Source organism: Physella acuta, unplaced genomic scaffold, assembly GCF_028476545.2.
Source record: "Physella acuta isolate Inbredline_101_S28 unplaced genomic scaffold, ASM2847654v3 ptg001777l, whole genome shotgun sequence".
Taxonomy (NCBI): domain Eukaryota; kingdom Metazoa; phylum Mollusca; class Gastropoda; family Physidae; genus Physella; species Physella acuta.
The window spans coordinates 1-13,232 of record NW_026733287.1 but is presented as its reverse complement, the minus strand read 5'-3'; the positions used below and the strand labels follow the sequence as shown (position 1 = coordinate 13,232).

The window sequence follows — 13,232 nt, the reverse complement described above, 5'->3', positions numbered from 1 at the left end:
CTTCAAGATCATCACCTTAACCCAGTATTGTAGCAAAATTATTTTTTTCTTTCTTAATAAAAAAATATATGCGAAGTCCTTTTTTAATGAAAATATTAAGTTTCTTAAGAATATGAATATGTATTTTTTAAAATCCTTTTATTATTCTTCTTCAATCTCGAAGTGGATCATTATTCAGTCTATGTAAGGATTTTGTATTTAATTTATCTAGAGATAAACAACCTGAGCATAAAAATACCTGTCAAAATTTGTGTGCAGTTCAGTACAGGTTTTTGTTTTGCCCATCCAGTACATGCCTAATTACATCTGGGAGAGTCTGTGTAGGCTGGTCATTGTGCTGACCAGTGTCTTTGTAATCCTCTTTCATCACTCCTGCAGTGGTATAGGCTGCCATCTACGTCGTTCTCCATGTTTCTTTGTCATTGGTCATTCTACCGCTTGCGCCATGTGTGGCCCATCACATAACGAAAACTGAAAAGTTCTTGTTGCTAGGTGTTGTTGGGAAGAATTTTATTTGTCAACATTGAGGGTTGCATCTCACTTGATGCTGGGAGGTGATGGTATCCTAAACAAGTTCTCCTCACCCTTGTTTTTTGGGGGAGACTTAATTTTCCTACCATTGAGCGAATCAGTGCCCATATGGTGTCAGTAAACACAGTGTGTACTCTGGATGGTGTTTTGTTGGCAAATATGTATCTGTTTTTGTTTAAGTAACACAATTTTATAAAAAATTTAAACAATTTCTCCTGTGCAGCTTATATAATTTATAGTCAATTTTTGTTCCATTTTATGTGACAATGTCCATGAATAAACTATTCGGCATATGAACTCCACTTCAGTTGCCCAATGGATAGCTAGGTCTAAAGAGGATTCTTTAGTTTTTATTGTAAACTGTACTAGGCAAAACTACAACTTTTAGTATTCTGTCCATTAGACTATTTTGGCATGAAATATGCTTAAGAAACAAAGATTTGAAGCATGAAATATACATAGACTTTATTTAATTTTATTTTTCATTTATTTACAAAGCTAATTTTAATTTGTTAGACTTTTTTTATTAGTACAACAAGGGCATTCGTTTTGCCAATAAGGTGCTGCTTAGAAAACTTGTTGGATAATTTAAGTATTTTATTTCTGTTTTATATATAGGCTGTAGTTTTATGACTTATGAAAAAAATATGTGTCACTGTACATATGCAACTGCCACAAGCTAAAGTAAACAATTAATTTCAGAAATGTTTTTGTTTTCAATTTTAAGGTTTTTTTTAGTTTAAGAATATTTTGTGTTTGATTTTTTTTTTTTTTTTTTTGTACCAAGGTAAAAAAAATAAAATTACATTCCCACAAAACACATAGACAATAATTAAAAAACATTTAATTCCTTCCCTTCTAAAGCTACATTTGTTTATTTATATCACTAGAAAAATGGAAAAAATAGAAAGTGTTTTCGTTGTATTTATTTCAATAGCTAGATTTGATATTATTTTTGATGGGGGATGGGTAAAAAGTTACAAATATGATGTCAAACTGAATTGTAAACGAAACAAAACATGGCTTTCATTGCAGATGAACATTCTGTTGGTTTTCAGTGGGGATGGACATTGCTCGTTATATAAAGGTGATGCTGATTTCTTGAGTTATCTAGAAATAAAGCAAATTTCTTGAGTTATCCAAAGGTGATCTTAAAGGGAAGCACATTTCTCGAGACATCTTAGGCTGAAAGACGTTTTCTCGAGTTATCTAAAGTTGAAAAGTGTTTCTCGAGTTATCTAACGGGTCAAGGACGTTTCTCGTGCTAGCTAAAGGTGAATACCACGCTAGAGTTCTCAGTAGACCCCCGCTACGTTGCTGTCCGCCATGTTTTTCTGAAAATAAACACAGCTCTCATTTCGCATCATGTTTGACTGTTGGTTTGGGACATTACCCCCCATCCCCCTCTACTATTATCACATCGTCGTCTCTTCCCTCTCCCCCTCCAGAGGCGTAGCGACCCATTCCGGTGCCCGGGCGAACGATCAGTTTTGCGCCCCCCCCCCCTTACATTATATATAGTTTATCAAGTTGGCTAAAAAGCTCATCACCCTCCCCCCACCCCTTTCTCCATTTGGAAAGGTTGGTTTCGCATATTACCAGACACTATCCCAGTGGCGTAGCGAGGTCGGGTGTCACCCGGTGCGGCACTTAATGGTGTCACCCCCCAGAGGCGTAGCGACCCTTCCCGGGAACAAATTTTCGATTTGCACCACCCCCCCTCAAATTTTCGATTTGCGCCCCCCACCCCCAAACTTTCGATTTGCACCCCCCCCCTCAAGTTTTTCTCTATACATTTTGATATTTTTTGACTTGGTGTCACCCCCCTAAATGGTGTCACCCGATGCGGTCCGCACCCCCCCCCCCCCTTCGATACGCCTCTGCACTATCCTGTAACAGTATTTCATTCGGTGTCATACATTGATGCATCAGTCAGTTAAATCCGTCTGTAAATCCAATAACCAGTCTTCTTTTTTTAATTTAGAATGTGTATAATTCACAATGAGCTTTTTATTTTTTCCTCACCTAGTTTGGCGCCTTGGACGGCCACCCCACCCGCCCTCCCCTAGCTACGTTCCCCCCCCCCCCCTTTTTTTAAAAAAAAAATTCCACGATACATGATATCGGTAAAGTTAAAAGAAAGAAAGGGGTCATCCATAAATGACGTCAGGCTTTTTTTGGACGATTTTTACCTCCCCCCCCCCCCCCGCTTCCCTCCGTCACACGTCGTCACAAAAAGCCAGACCCCCCCCCTAAAATGACGTCACACCTCAGCCTACAACCCCCTCAAAATTGCAGTTGAATTTTTTTTAAACAGCTATATTTTTCCAAAATCTTGTCTGAACTCTGTCAAAATTGAGTATTTTAATCAATTGCTATTACAATTTATTAAAACAGTTTTCTAAAACGTAATAAAATTCGTTTTCTAACATTGCTTTTTTATAATGCAAAAGTGTGACGTCGCACCATCTGACCCCCCCCTCCCCCTCATCACACACCGTCACAAAATTGCGGACCCCCCCCTCCCCCCTACGAGTGTGACGTCATTTTTGGACGACCCCCAAACCTGGCATTTTTATGTAATTAATGCCAGAAAATTGTATCCATCTAGACCACTACCCACGCCCTTTACCCCAACCGTATCAGATTTAAGGCCGATAAGTTATTTTATTTTCTCCATTCTCACTTGTAATACTGAAGGGGATTTTCTCCAACACAATTAAGTTTTATGCGCCATATTGCCTTATGATTCGACTCTAGCCTGCTTTTCTTTCTGGATATTCACCCATAGCCTTTGTCCATCAGTGGCGTAGGCAGGGGGGGTCATACCCCCCATAGACCCTTCGGTACATATAAAAAGTATGAGGGGGGTGCAAATCAAAAGTTTGAGGGGGTGGGGGTGCAAATCGAAAGTTTGAGGGGGGGGGGGGTGCAAATCGAAAGTTTGTCCCCGGGTAAAAATTGGAACCCCCCCCCCCCTTGAGAAGATCCTGGCTACGCCACTGTTGTCCATCCAAGAGCAATACGGAAAGCATAATTAGCTTGATTTTGGAGTTGTCAGACGGTTTGCTGTCCCCAGCTAACGAACCTCATCTGCCTGAATTAGTACTCGACAAGGGGTAAGGTAATGTCTTACTTACTACAAATTGTTTGACCTAAAGGTTAGTCCTGATGCTGTTTACTGAGACTCGTGTGATGATGTAGGAACAGTTGGTAGTGGAAATGTGTGTTAAATCTACATGCAATGTGTCAGGTTCGTTGTAGGTATAACCAGAGTTTGTTTAAAGCATCTCTTAAAATAACGTCTAACCCCCACCCCACCTCCCTTGAACGAAATATAATTCATGTAAAAAATATATACTTTTACTAGTGTCCGCCCCCTACCCCCGGAAAGTTTAGTCCGCCCCCCCCCCCCTTCACCCCCAACCCCCTTATTATGCGTACATGTAGAGGCATTTTGAATGGGGTGATCTTTATGTGGGGGACATATTAGATGGATAGGCAAAAGTGGGGCCAATTTTAATGGATGTGAGCTGTTTGAGAGAAAATACAAGGGTCAGTTGAAAAAAAACTGTGGTTGTATCTTCAATCCACGTTTCCTTGTTTTAATTAAGTGCTTTAATTTAAAATTACTAGCTGCCACATCAATCAATATCGGTTGCCTAATTTAGTTTTTCGTGTTCCCCGGGATAATAACTAGGTTAAAATTCTGGCAGAACGAGGATTCGAACTCTCGCCTAACCCGTTATTGCATCAACATGCTCTGCAACCAAAATGAAGCTCAAAATTGAGGCCGAACAAGGATTCGAACTTCGCACTTTAGCCTCAACCCCTCCACCCTTTAGTGCACCACCATGTATGCAAACAAATGATGTTTAAAATTCTGACAGAACTAGGAGTCGAGCTCTTACACTTTAGCCTCAACCCCTCCACCCTTTATCGCACTACCATGCTCTGCATCCAAATGAAGCTTTAAAAACAACCCTAACCCAGGCCGTACCAACCAGAGGCGTAGCGACCCTTCCCGGCGCCCGGGGACAAACTTCCGATTTGCACCCCCCCCCCCCCCCCTCGAACTTTTGATTTGCACCCCCCCCCCCCCTCAAACTTTCAATTTGTTTTTCAAACCCATTTTGGCGGCCCCCCTCCAAGGTCGGCGCCCGGGGACATATGTCCCCCCCCGCCACCCCCCCCCCCTCGCTACGCCTCTGGTACCAACAGTTTCAACAACAACCCCAACCCAGGACCTACCAAAAGTATCCCCAGGTAGAAAATGCTGTGCACTGCGAGAATGTAGAAGGACTCAGTCTGCAAGTAGGCCAACCACGCCAGTCCAATAGCGAACACCAAGACCACGGTTTTCTTTCCGATCAGCCCCACCTGGTGCATGACGAATATCGTCGGCGTCGCCATCAGGACGGCCATGTCCTGGCGTATGGCGAACGCCACTCCGTTGGCGCAGATGAATGTACAAAAGAGGATGAGGGCGTCGAAGTTCAGGAATGAGTTTCTGGGCTTGTTGTCTCGTTTTGGGGGCATTTCCGGTTCACGTGACGGCGGAGGAGTGGTGCGTGGTTTGATGACCAGGGGTGGCGCTGTTGACTGGTATCGATGTGGTAAGGCCGAGTGGTATCGATATGGTACAACTGCGTGGTATCGATGTGGTACAAGCGAGTGGTATCGATGTGGTAGGACCGAGTGGTATCGATGTGGTACAAGCGTGTGGTATCGATCTGGTAAGACTGATTGGTATCGATATGGAACAATCGAGTGGTATCGATGTAGTACAAACGAGTGGTATCGATATGGTACAAACGAGTGGTATCGATGTGGTACTAGCGAGTGGTATCGATGTGGTACTAGCGAGTGGTATCGATGTGGTACAAGCGAGCGGTATCGATGTGGTACAAGCGAGAGGTATCGATGTCTCCACGATGCTCGTTTCAAGGCAGGGCGGGGATCAACTTAAGCTCAACGTAGTCTCTTAACATCCCGTCAGTATGGAGGGGGTTCGCTGTTGTAGATTACCCGTTGCTGCAAGTAAAAAAAAAATCAAAGTCAAGTTAATCATTTAAAATAAGAATCCCCGGGAACAGGGCGTTAGTCCCCCCTGACATACCCCCTCCCGACATTACCCCCCGGAGTAATTACCCCTGTCAATTACCCCCAAGTCAATTACCCCCCGGCCAGTAGGACATTACCCCCCCCCCCCCTCATTGCTTCAGGTACAGCTAGGGTTAGCGTGAAGGTTAAGTTAAGCGCTTGTTGAATGCTTAGGTTTTGGTCTTTTTCTTAAGGTTAGGATTAAGGTAATATATAGGTGGTATAGAGTCAGGATTCTAGCTGGGGGGGGGGGGGGGTGGGGGTAATTCCCAGGGTGATAATGTCCTAGACCTAGATCTCCAACGTTAAAGCAAGTCTAGTGGGGTCGGCGTGGTCGAGTCGGTAAAGCATATGATTGCTAACCGAAAAGTCTCGAGTTCGAACCTTCGGGCAGATGAGGCTCGTTAGCTGGGGACAGCCACTCTTCTAGGAGAGACAACTCCAAAATCAAACAAATGCTGCCTTGTAGTTTGTTCTTGGTTGGACAAAGGCTATGGAAGCAAATCCAAAAAGAAAAGCAGGCTGAAATCGGAGCCAATGGCCTCAATGGCGCATAACCAGTTGGACACGTAATCCTTAATTGTGATGGAAGCATGGTCGAGTCGGCAAAGCTCATGGTTGATAAATTCGAAAAAAGTGTCGAGTTCAACCCTCTGGCAGATAAGACTCGATCCCTGCCAACACTAAAAATTAAGAACGAAGAAGAAGAAGAACAGCCAGAACAGCAGGACAACTAAAAGAATCCCAGAATTTTATAAACGTTTATATCTACTTTGAAAATAAAAATGGCAGGACATGATAGCAAATACAAAACTATGGGGGAAACTACAGACACGCATATCATGAACAGGAAATGGCGATGGATTGGGGGACACGTTCAGGAAAGATTAAGATACTGGCAACAGAGCCTGACAGATCGTGGAGTCATAGTTTCTTCCAGGCATCTCTCGAGAGGGGGGGGGGGGGGGGGGCAAAACATCAAGTGCCACCTCCCTGGAGAAAAAAAAGTGAAAGAAACACTGCTCGGAAAGGAACCCCCCAGGGCAGAGGTCGACCCAAGAAGCTATGGCAATGCACTGTTCGGGGGGGGGGGGGGAATAAAAGGAGGAAAGACTCGGGAGAGGTTGAAAAAAGTGTCAGGAGACCGTAAAGAGGAGGCAGTTTGACGGAGGCTCTATGTTTCGAAATGAACAAAAACAAAATAATGATGAAAGTAATAGCTTAATCAAGCAGATGTCATCAGCCTTCTATCAACATCGACAACAGCATGCCAAGTCCATATAAACAAACTCTGACAAGAAACTAGATCTAGATGTTATCTAGATCTAGTAAAATTTAAGGGTGACGATACTTGCACACACAAAATAGCTTCGATAAGCTATTCTTCCTAGAAGAATCTAGTCTACCTCTGAAAATCATGTTTTTAACCGCAATTTAGACAAGATAGGCTGTGTGTTTTCTTCCAGACTTTTTTCTCGGGGGGGGGGGGGGGGGGGGGGGGGGCAAAAAGATGCCTGGAAGAAACATTGCAGATAGGGCTATAGATCTAGTAGATCTGGATCTAAATCTAGATGTAGATCTAGATTCTAGATGTAGATCTAGATAGATATCTAGTTTCTAGATCTAACTAAAGCCTAGTTCATTTTTAAAGAACTTTTCAGTCGTTAGGAAACTCAATGATCACATTGTGACATTATGAATACTAGATCTAGATGAGGATCTATTTAAAGTGATTATTGGTGGATTATCAAATACTGTTAACGTATTAAAAATTAACCTCCTACCCCGCTTAAGTCGTCCCTAAGGCGGACTGCTGTTTTTTTTTTCCTTAACTATTCCGCAGATTTAGCCATTACAATGTCAACTTTGGGGCACACTTTGTGCGGGCCGTGCACGGTGCGAGAGAATGCGCAGTTTTCGGAAATTTCTGTTTGCGCTGCGGCCGATTTGCTTTCACGGTAAAGCGAAATGTAGTTTAATTATTTAGAAAAGTATCTATTTCACATAGAGAAGAGACATGTTGTGAACACGAGCCATAGTTTCATTTGTCACCTTTCTTCCATTTGGTTATTTAAAAAGTAAAGTATCGACGGTCAATCGAGTACAGAGTTTCTTTCAGGAGCACCGCTCCCCACCCCCCCCCCCACCCTCCGGACAAAATAAAAAATAAAATATATAATTTATTAACAAAATAAATATCTTAACTAGTGTCGTCTCACCCACATAAATTAAGTGTGGGTAAATAATATGCCCAGCCGCCTTAACTATCACCAATGTAAACCAGGTACCCATAAAAGCTGGATCGACTCAGTGACGTCTTACATTCACAAATCCGAACCGAAATCCAAAACTCTAGACTTTCGGGCTAGAAGCCTAACGCTCTTTTGACCATGCCGTCCCATCTCTAAATTAACAGGTTAATTAATTAATTGGTTGATTAATTAATTAATTAATTAAAATTAATTAAATACCTGACATTTGTTAATACACGAAATAATTTTAAGATTTTCTCGGGCAGATGAGGCTCGATAGCTGTGGACAGCATCCCATCCAGGTGAGAAAATTCCAAAGTAAACATCTGCTACCTTGTAGTTTGCTTTTGGATGGGAAAAAAAAAAACTATTGAAGCAAATCCAGAAAGAAAAGCAGGCTGAAATTGTAGTCAACGGGCCAAATGTTTTATCGCAAGTTGATAAGAACCGTAATACTTTAATTAAATGTGGCCTTACGTGTTAAAAGTTATGTAACAGCAAAGCCACGATTGTGGCTTGGCGCGCTTGCAGGGTTAACTGTGTTGGAGGAAATAATTTACAATCTTAAAATTAATAATGTAGAAGAATAAATAAATGTTTTAAATTTTTTAGCTTTTTATTTTCAAACAGAGTGATGAGACAGAGACTGTTTTCCTTTTTTCCCCCTTTTTCTCTGGCTATCAACAACTCAGTGCTGTGTTTGATTCTAAGGCAACCAAAAAAAAATTAAAAATGTGCGCACCAGTTTTCTCAAAATGCGTGCGTCCTTTAGTACCAAATGTGAACGCGTATTTAGTTGGTTAAAAAAAAACTTCCATAGCGGTTCCCTGTATAATGTAAGTCAAATTAATTAGGAGAAAACTTCTTTTATTTATGGTGGTTAATTGGATTGATGCATATTTAAATAGTTTTTCTCAATGTACAATTAAAAGGGGTTAACAATCTAATACTTATTAATTGTGTAAGCAGTCTAGCGTTTAAACAATAAAGATGTTTTGAATTCAGAAAGCTGTTGTCAAGAAGAAAATAGGTCACACTAGAGGACACTTATGTAAGAAGTCCTTATACAAAATAATTTCATCAACTATAATATAAACGCATTTCATGAACATTATAATATAAACCCATTTAATCAATTTTAGCATATAAATCAATTTTTCGTTCCAGTTGAGTGAGGTCCACTTGTATTGCCCCTTGCGGGAGATTGCAAGCGCCTACGCTAGGCAATTCAAGGGAAACAACCTTTTCTTAGTTTGATTTGATCCGTCATAGAAGAAAGGGAGCTCACCTTCAACAAATGGCCACCTCACGAAAAGTGTATAGGGAACACCCGTCCAAACTGTGGGGACATGTCGAGGACGATCGCCATTTTTTATTATTTTTGTCGTCTGCAACGCCGTCTCGTACACGATCGCCCCCTATCCCCGTCCTGTATGATGTTCCTGCCAGTGTTCTAGTTCTGTACCTGCAAGAACTCACCAACGGCGCCTACGTGGTGTCGACGTTTTTGGCCTGCGTGGCGTACCTAGGCGCAAACTCGATGGAAGGTTTTCTGGTGATGTTGGTGTATATCATGCTGTATGGTGTTTCGTGGTGGTTGTGGGTAAGTGGTTAAGGTTAGGGTTAGGGTTTCCTGGTTATTTTAGTGTATATTATGCTTTATGGTATTTCATGGTGGCTTTAGGTAAGTGGTTACGATTAGGGTTACGGTTATGTTGGTGTATATCATGTTTTATGGTGTTTCATGGTGGCTTTAGGTAAGTGGTTACGATTAGGGTTACGGTTATGTTGGTGTATATCATGTTTTATGGTGTTTCATGGTGGCTTTAGGTAAGTGGTTACGATTAGGGTTACGGTTATGGTGGTGTATATCATGCTTTATGGTGTTTCGTGGTGGATGTGGGTAAGTGGTTAATGTTAGGGTTACGGTTAATGTCCAGTTTAGTTAGAGGTTTCCTGGTTATGTTGGTGTTTATATCATGCTTTATGGTGTTTCATGGTGGGTGTGGTTAAGTGGTAAATGTTAGGGTTACTGTTATGTTGGTGTTTATATCATGCTTTATGGTGTTTCATTGTGGCTTTAGGTAACGGTTAGGGTTTAGGGTTAACGTCCTGTCTAGTTAAAGGTTTCCTGGTTATGTTGGTGTGTTTTATGCTTTATGGTGTTTCATGGGGGCTGTGGGTAAGTGGTTAGGGTTATGGCTGAGGTTTGGGTTAACATTAGGGTTAACGTTCGGTCTAGTAATACCTCCTGCTTATATTGGTAGATATCTTGCTGTAGCTAAGTAGTTAAGGTAAGGATTAATGTGCGGTCTAGCTAGAGGTTTCCTGTTTAGGTTTAATGTATATAGTGTGTATAGTGTGTCATGGTAGCCCTTAGCTTAGGGTTTGAGTTAATGTCCGTTCTAATTATAAGAAAATTATTATACAGTCAGGGCTAGATTTAAAGCCATATACAGGGTATCACACTAGCAGGGCTATGAACTGTGCTAGAAACGTATTTTCTCTGAAACAGTTATTTAATTTTAAAAACTAACTTCATTGCCTGCAGTAAAACAAAAGCCAAATGTTTTTTTTTTCAATATTAATGTTTACTACAAAATGCATAACAGTATCTTTCGGACCAGGGCGATCCACGGAGCAGTTGAGGTAGAGTTCATCTGTTTTTATAACCCCGGCTTATAGTCTGGTTAACACTATGACGAGCCTTCGGTTCAGGCACCTATCAGAGCTGGCTAGACTCTGTGACGTGCTGCGAACTCAAGCCCGGGATTCGACCTCCAGACTTTCAAGTTAGCAGGCTAGCGCTCTGCCATTCGACCACGCCGCTCCATAAATGTGAAAAAAGGTCTCATTAATTGATCCAATGACCTGGATGCAAACCCCCGACCCCTGCGTAACCCAAACCACTCTTCCACAGACCTGCTCCCAAAAACCCATCCCGGGGGTCAGGACCCTGAGGAGTCCTGTCGTGTGAAACACCGGAGTTCATTGAAAGGAACTAGAAAGGTGGATGGCGAGAAAATGTAATGACTTTGGTGAGTATTTTCTCCTGCGTGGCGTCGCTAGGTCGGGCGTCCACCGCATGGTGGTCCACCCCCCCAGTCCCCACCAAAGGAAAAAAGTATATGCTCTTTCTCTCTCTCTCTCTCTCTCTGTCTCTCTCTGTCTCTCTCTCTCTCTCTCTCTCTCTCTCTCTCTCTCTCTCTCTCTCTCTATATATATATATTATATATATATATATATATATATATATATATATATATATATATGTGTGTATCCAACGAAGGCCCATATATATTGTTGCAATTTGCAATTGGTAACACCTCCCTCCGAGTTCAATTTGTGCACACATTATTTTAATCCACCTATAAAATTTGCAGGTTGGTGTCACCCCCCCCCCCCCCCCCTCCACACCCCTGCCCTGGTAATAGCTTTAAAGTGTTCACAGTTAATACTAACTATATGTACCTATAGTCGGTTATTAATACAGCTGAATGTAACATTGTTTTCTCTATAGTTTGCATGATTAGGTCATGGTGTCACCCCCTCCCCCCGTCACCCCCCCCTACCCACACCCCTGGTCTTGTGCTTACCCTAGTAGCAGTGTTTCTTCCAGATTTTTTTATTTCCGGGGGGCACTTGAAATTTATAAATTCTATTTGTTCGGGGGGGGGGGGGGGCGGTATACAAATTTCGGGGGGGGGGGTGGAGTCCCCGTCCCCCCCTTCTCGAAGATATGCCTGGAAGAAACTCTGTACCCTAGTGCTAACCTCAACCTGACTGTTGGTTGCTTAACAAAATACGTCACAATTTACAACACTCAGCAACCAACTATGTAAATTTACGCCCAAATAATCCATATTTTACTTGATTTTTAATTAATTAAAATATAAAGGTATTATTGTTAAACAAAGGAAAAAAATAAACAAAGATCGATCAATAATCAATGTACTAATCAATCATTCAATCAGGATTCTTTAACCGTTATTGGGTTCGATGGCGTAACACATTTAATTTTCTCATCGTTGTCCGCCATTTGTCTGGGTCTTCTGATGCCCCTGAGTAGTTCTGCAACTGACAGTCTAGTCTCTAGACCAATCTTTGATGTCCCCCAGTTATGGCTTTGTCTTCACCTACTCCACCCTCCTGGCATAGAGCCTTGTATCAGGGGCGTAGCGAGGGGGGGGGGGGGCGGACCGCACCGGGTGACACCATTTAGGGGGGGTGACACCAAGGCAAAAAATAGCAAAATATATAGAGAAAAATGATAATTCCACTTAATTAAATGATTAATTCGAGTGTTAAATAGTCTTGTAAGAGGTGCAAATCGAAAGTTTGAGGTGGGGGGGGGGGGGCAAATCGAAAATTTAAAGTTTTTCCCCTGGAAGGGTCGCTACGCCTCTGGGGGATGACACCATTAAGTGCCGCACCGGGTGACACCCGACCCTCGCTACGCCACTGTCTTGTATTATTGTTTTGTACATGCAGTTAGTTCGTGTGACAATAGCAACATGGGATCAAAATTACTGTCAATATAAACCGCTAACTTAAAGCGGAAGTGTCCCCAAACAAACTGCATCGGCTGAATTTACGATAACAAGAGAACATGGAGCGTGTGTTGAATGACACATAGGTCTATAGGCTATACGCAACGTTGGCCCGTTGAGCTGGGTGTGTCTAGATTAGATCGACTCAGTGATTTGAGCGCCATGTTGAGTCACGTGAGTGTGAGTTATTTTTAGCTTGACTCGATCTCGTGAGTAAACGGTGTTTGGCCAGGCGGTGAGCGATCACACACGGGCGGTGCGTGGGTGTAGGTGTTTAAGTAGGGGGTGAGTTGGGTGCTCAAGAAGGGGTTTAAGTAGGGGCGCGGGTAGGGGTTTAAGTAAGGGGGTGAGTTGGGGCTCAAGTAGGGGTTTAAGTAAGGGGGTGAGTTGGGGCTCAAGTAGGGGTTTTAAGTAGAGGGTGAGTTGGGGTTCATTTAGGGTTTTAAGTAAGGGGTGATTTGGGGGTTCATGTAGGGTTTTAAGTAAGGGGTAAGTTGGGGCTCAAGTAGGTGTTTAAGTAGGGGGTGAGTTGGGGTTCAAGTAGGTGTTTAAGTAGGGGGTGAGTTGGGGTTCAAGTAGGTGTTTAAGTAGGGGGTGAGTTGGGGTTCAAGTAGGTGTTTAAGTAGGGGCGCGGGTAGGGGTTTAAGTAGTGGGTGAGTTTGGGTTCATGTAGGGGGTTTAAGGTGCAGGTAGGGGTTTAAGTAGGGGTTAAAGTAGGGGCGCGTGTAGGGGTTTAAGTAAGGGAGTGAGTTGGGGCTAGAGTAGGGGTTTAAGTAGGGGCGCGGATAGGGGTTTA

General features: G+C 42.6%; 1 protein-coding gene and 1 long non-coding RNA gene across 3 annotated transcripts; one reads left to right on the top strand and one right to left on the bottom strand.

Annotated features, from left to right (window-relative positions):
• Nucleotides 1–1,342: 1,342 nt before the first annotated feature.
• On the bottom strand, nt 1,343–5,563 carry LOC131930445 (uncharacterized). Of its 2 annotated transcripts, none has more exons than XR_009384125.1 (2): nt 4,783–5,563; nt 1,343–1,865 (listed from the first exon to the last, which is right to left on the bottom strand). XR_009384125.1 is itself a non-coding variant. In XM_059286939.1 (2 exons), exons 1-2 carry the CDS (start codon nt 5,068–5,070, stop codon nt 1,609–1,611), a joined length of 321 nt encoding a protein of 106 aa, XP_059142922.1. In that variant the 5' UTR covers nt 5,071–5,563; the 3' UTR covers nt 1,388–1,608. The 2 variants fall into 2 exon arrangements, 1 of the variants encoding a protein (XP_059142922.1); XM_059286939.1 differs by having other exon boundaries at nt 1,388–1,641.
• Nucleotides 5,564–8,689: 3,126 nt separating this feature from the next.
• Nucleotides 8,690–10,924, top strand: LOC131930447 (uncharacterized). Its single transcript, XR_009384126.1, has 3 exons — nt 8,690–8,722; nt 9,054–9,489; nt 10,807–10,924. It is a non-coding gene; the product is annotated as an uncharacterized LOC131930447 (long non-coding RNA).
• Nucleotides 10,925–13,232: the final 2,308 nt, after the last annotated feature.

Coding starts and splice junctions, on each gene's coding strand:
- LOC131930445 (XM_059286939.1), bottom strand. CDS start 5,070: ATGCCCCCAAAACGAGACAACAAGCCCAGAAACTCATTCCTGAACTTC. Junction 1,642..4,782: donor TCTACCTGGGGATACTTTTG/GTAGGTCCTGGG, acceptor CTTTATTTCTAG/ATAACTCAAGAAATCAGCAT.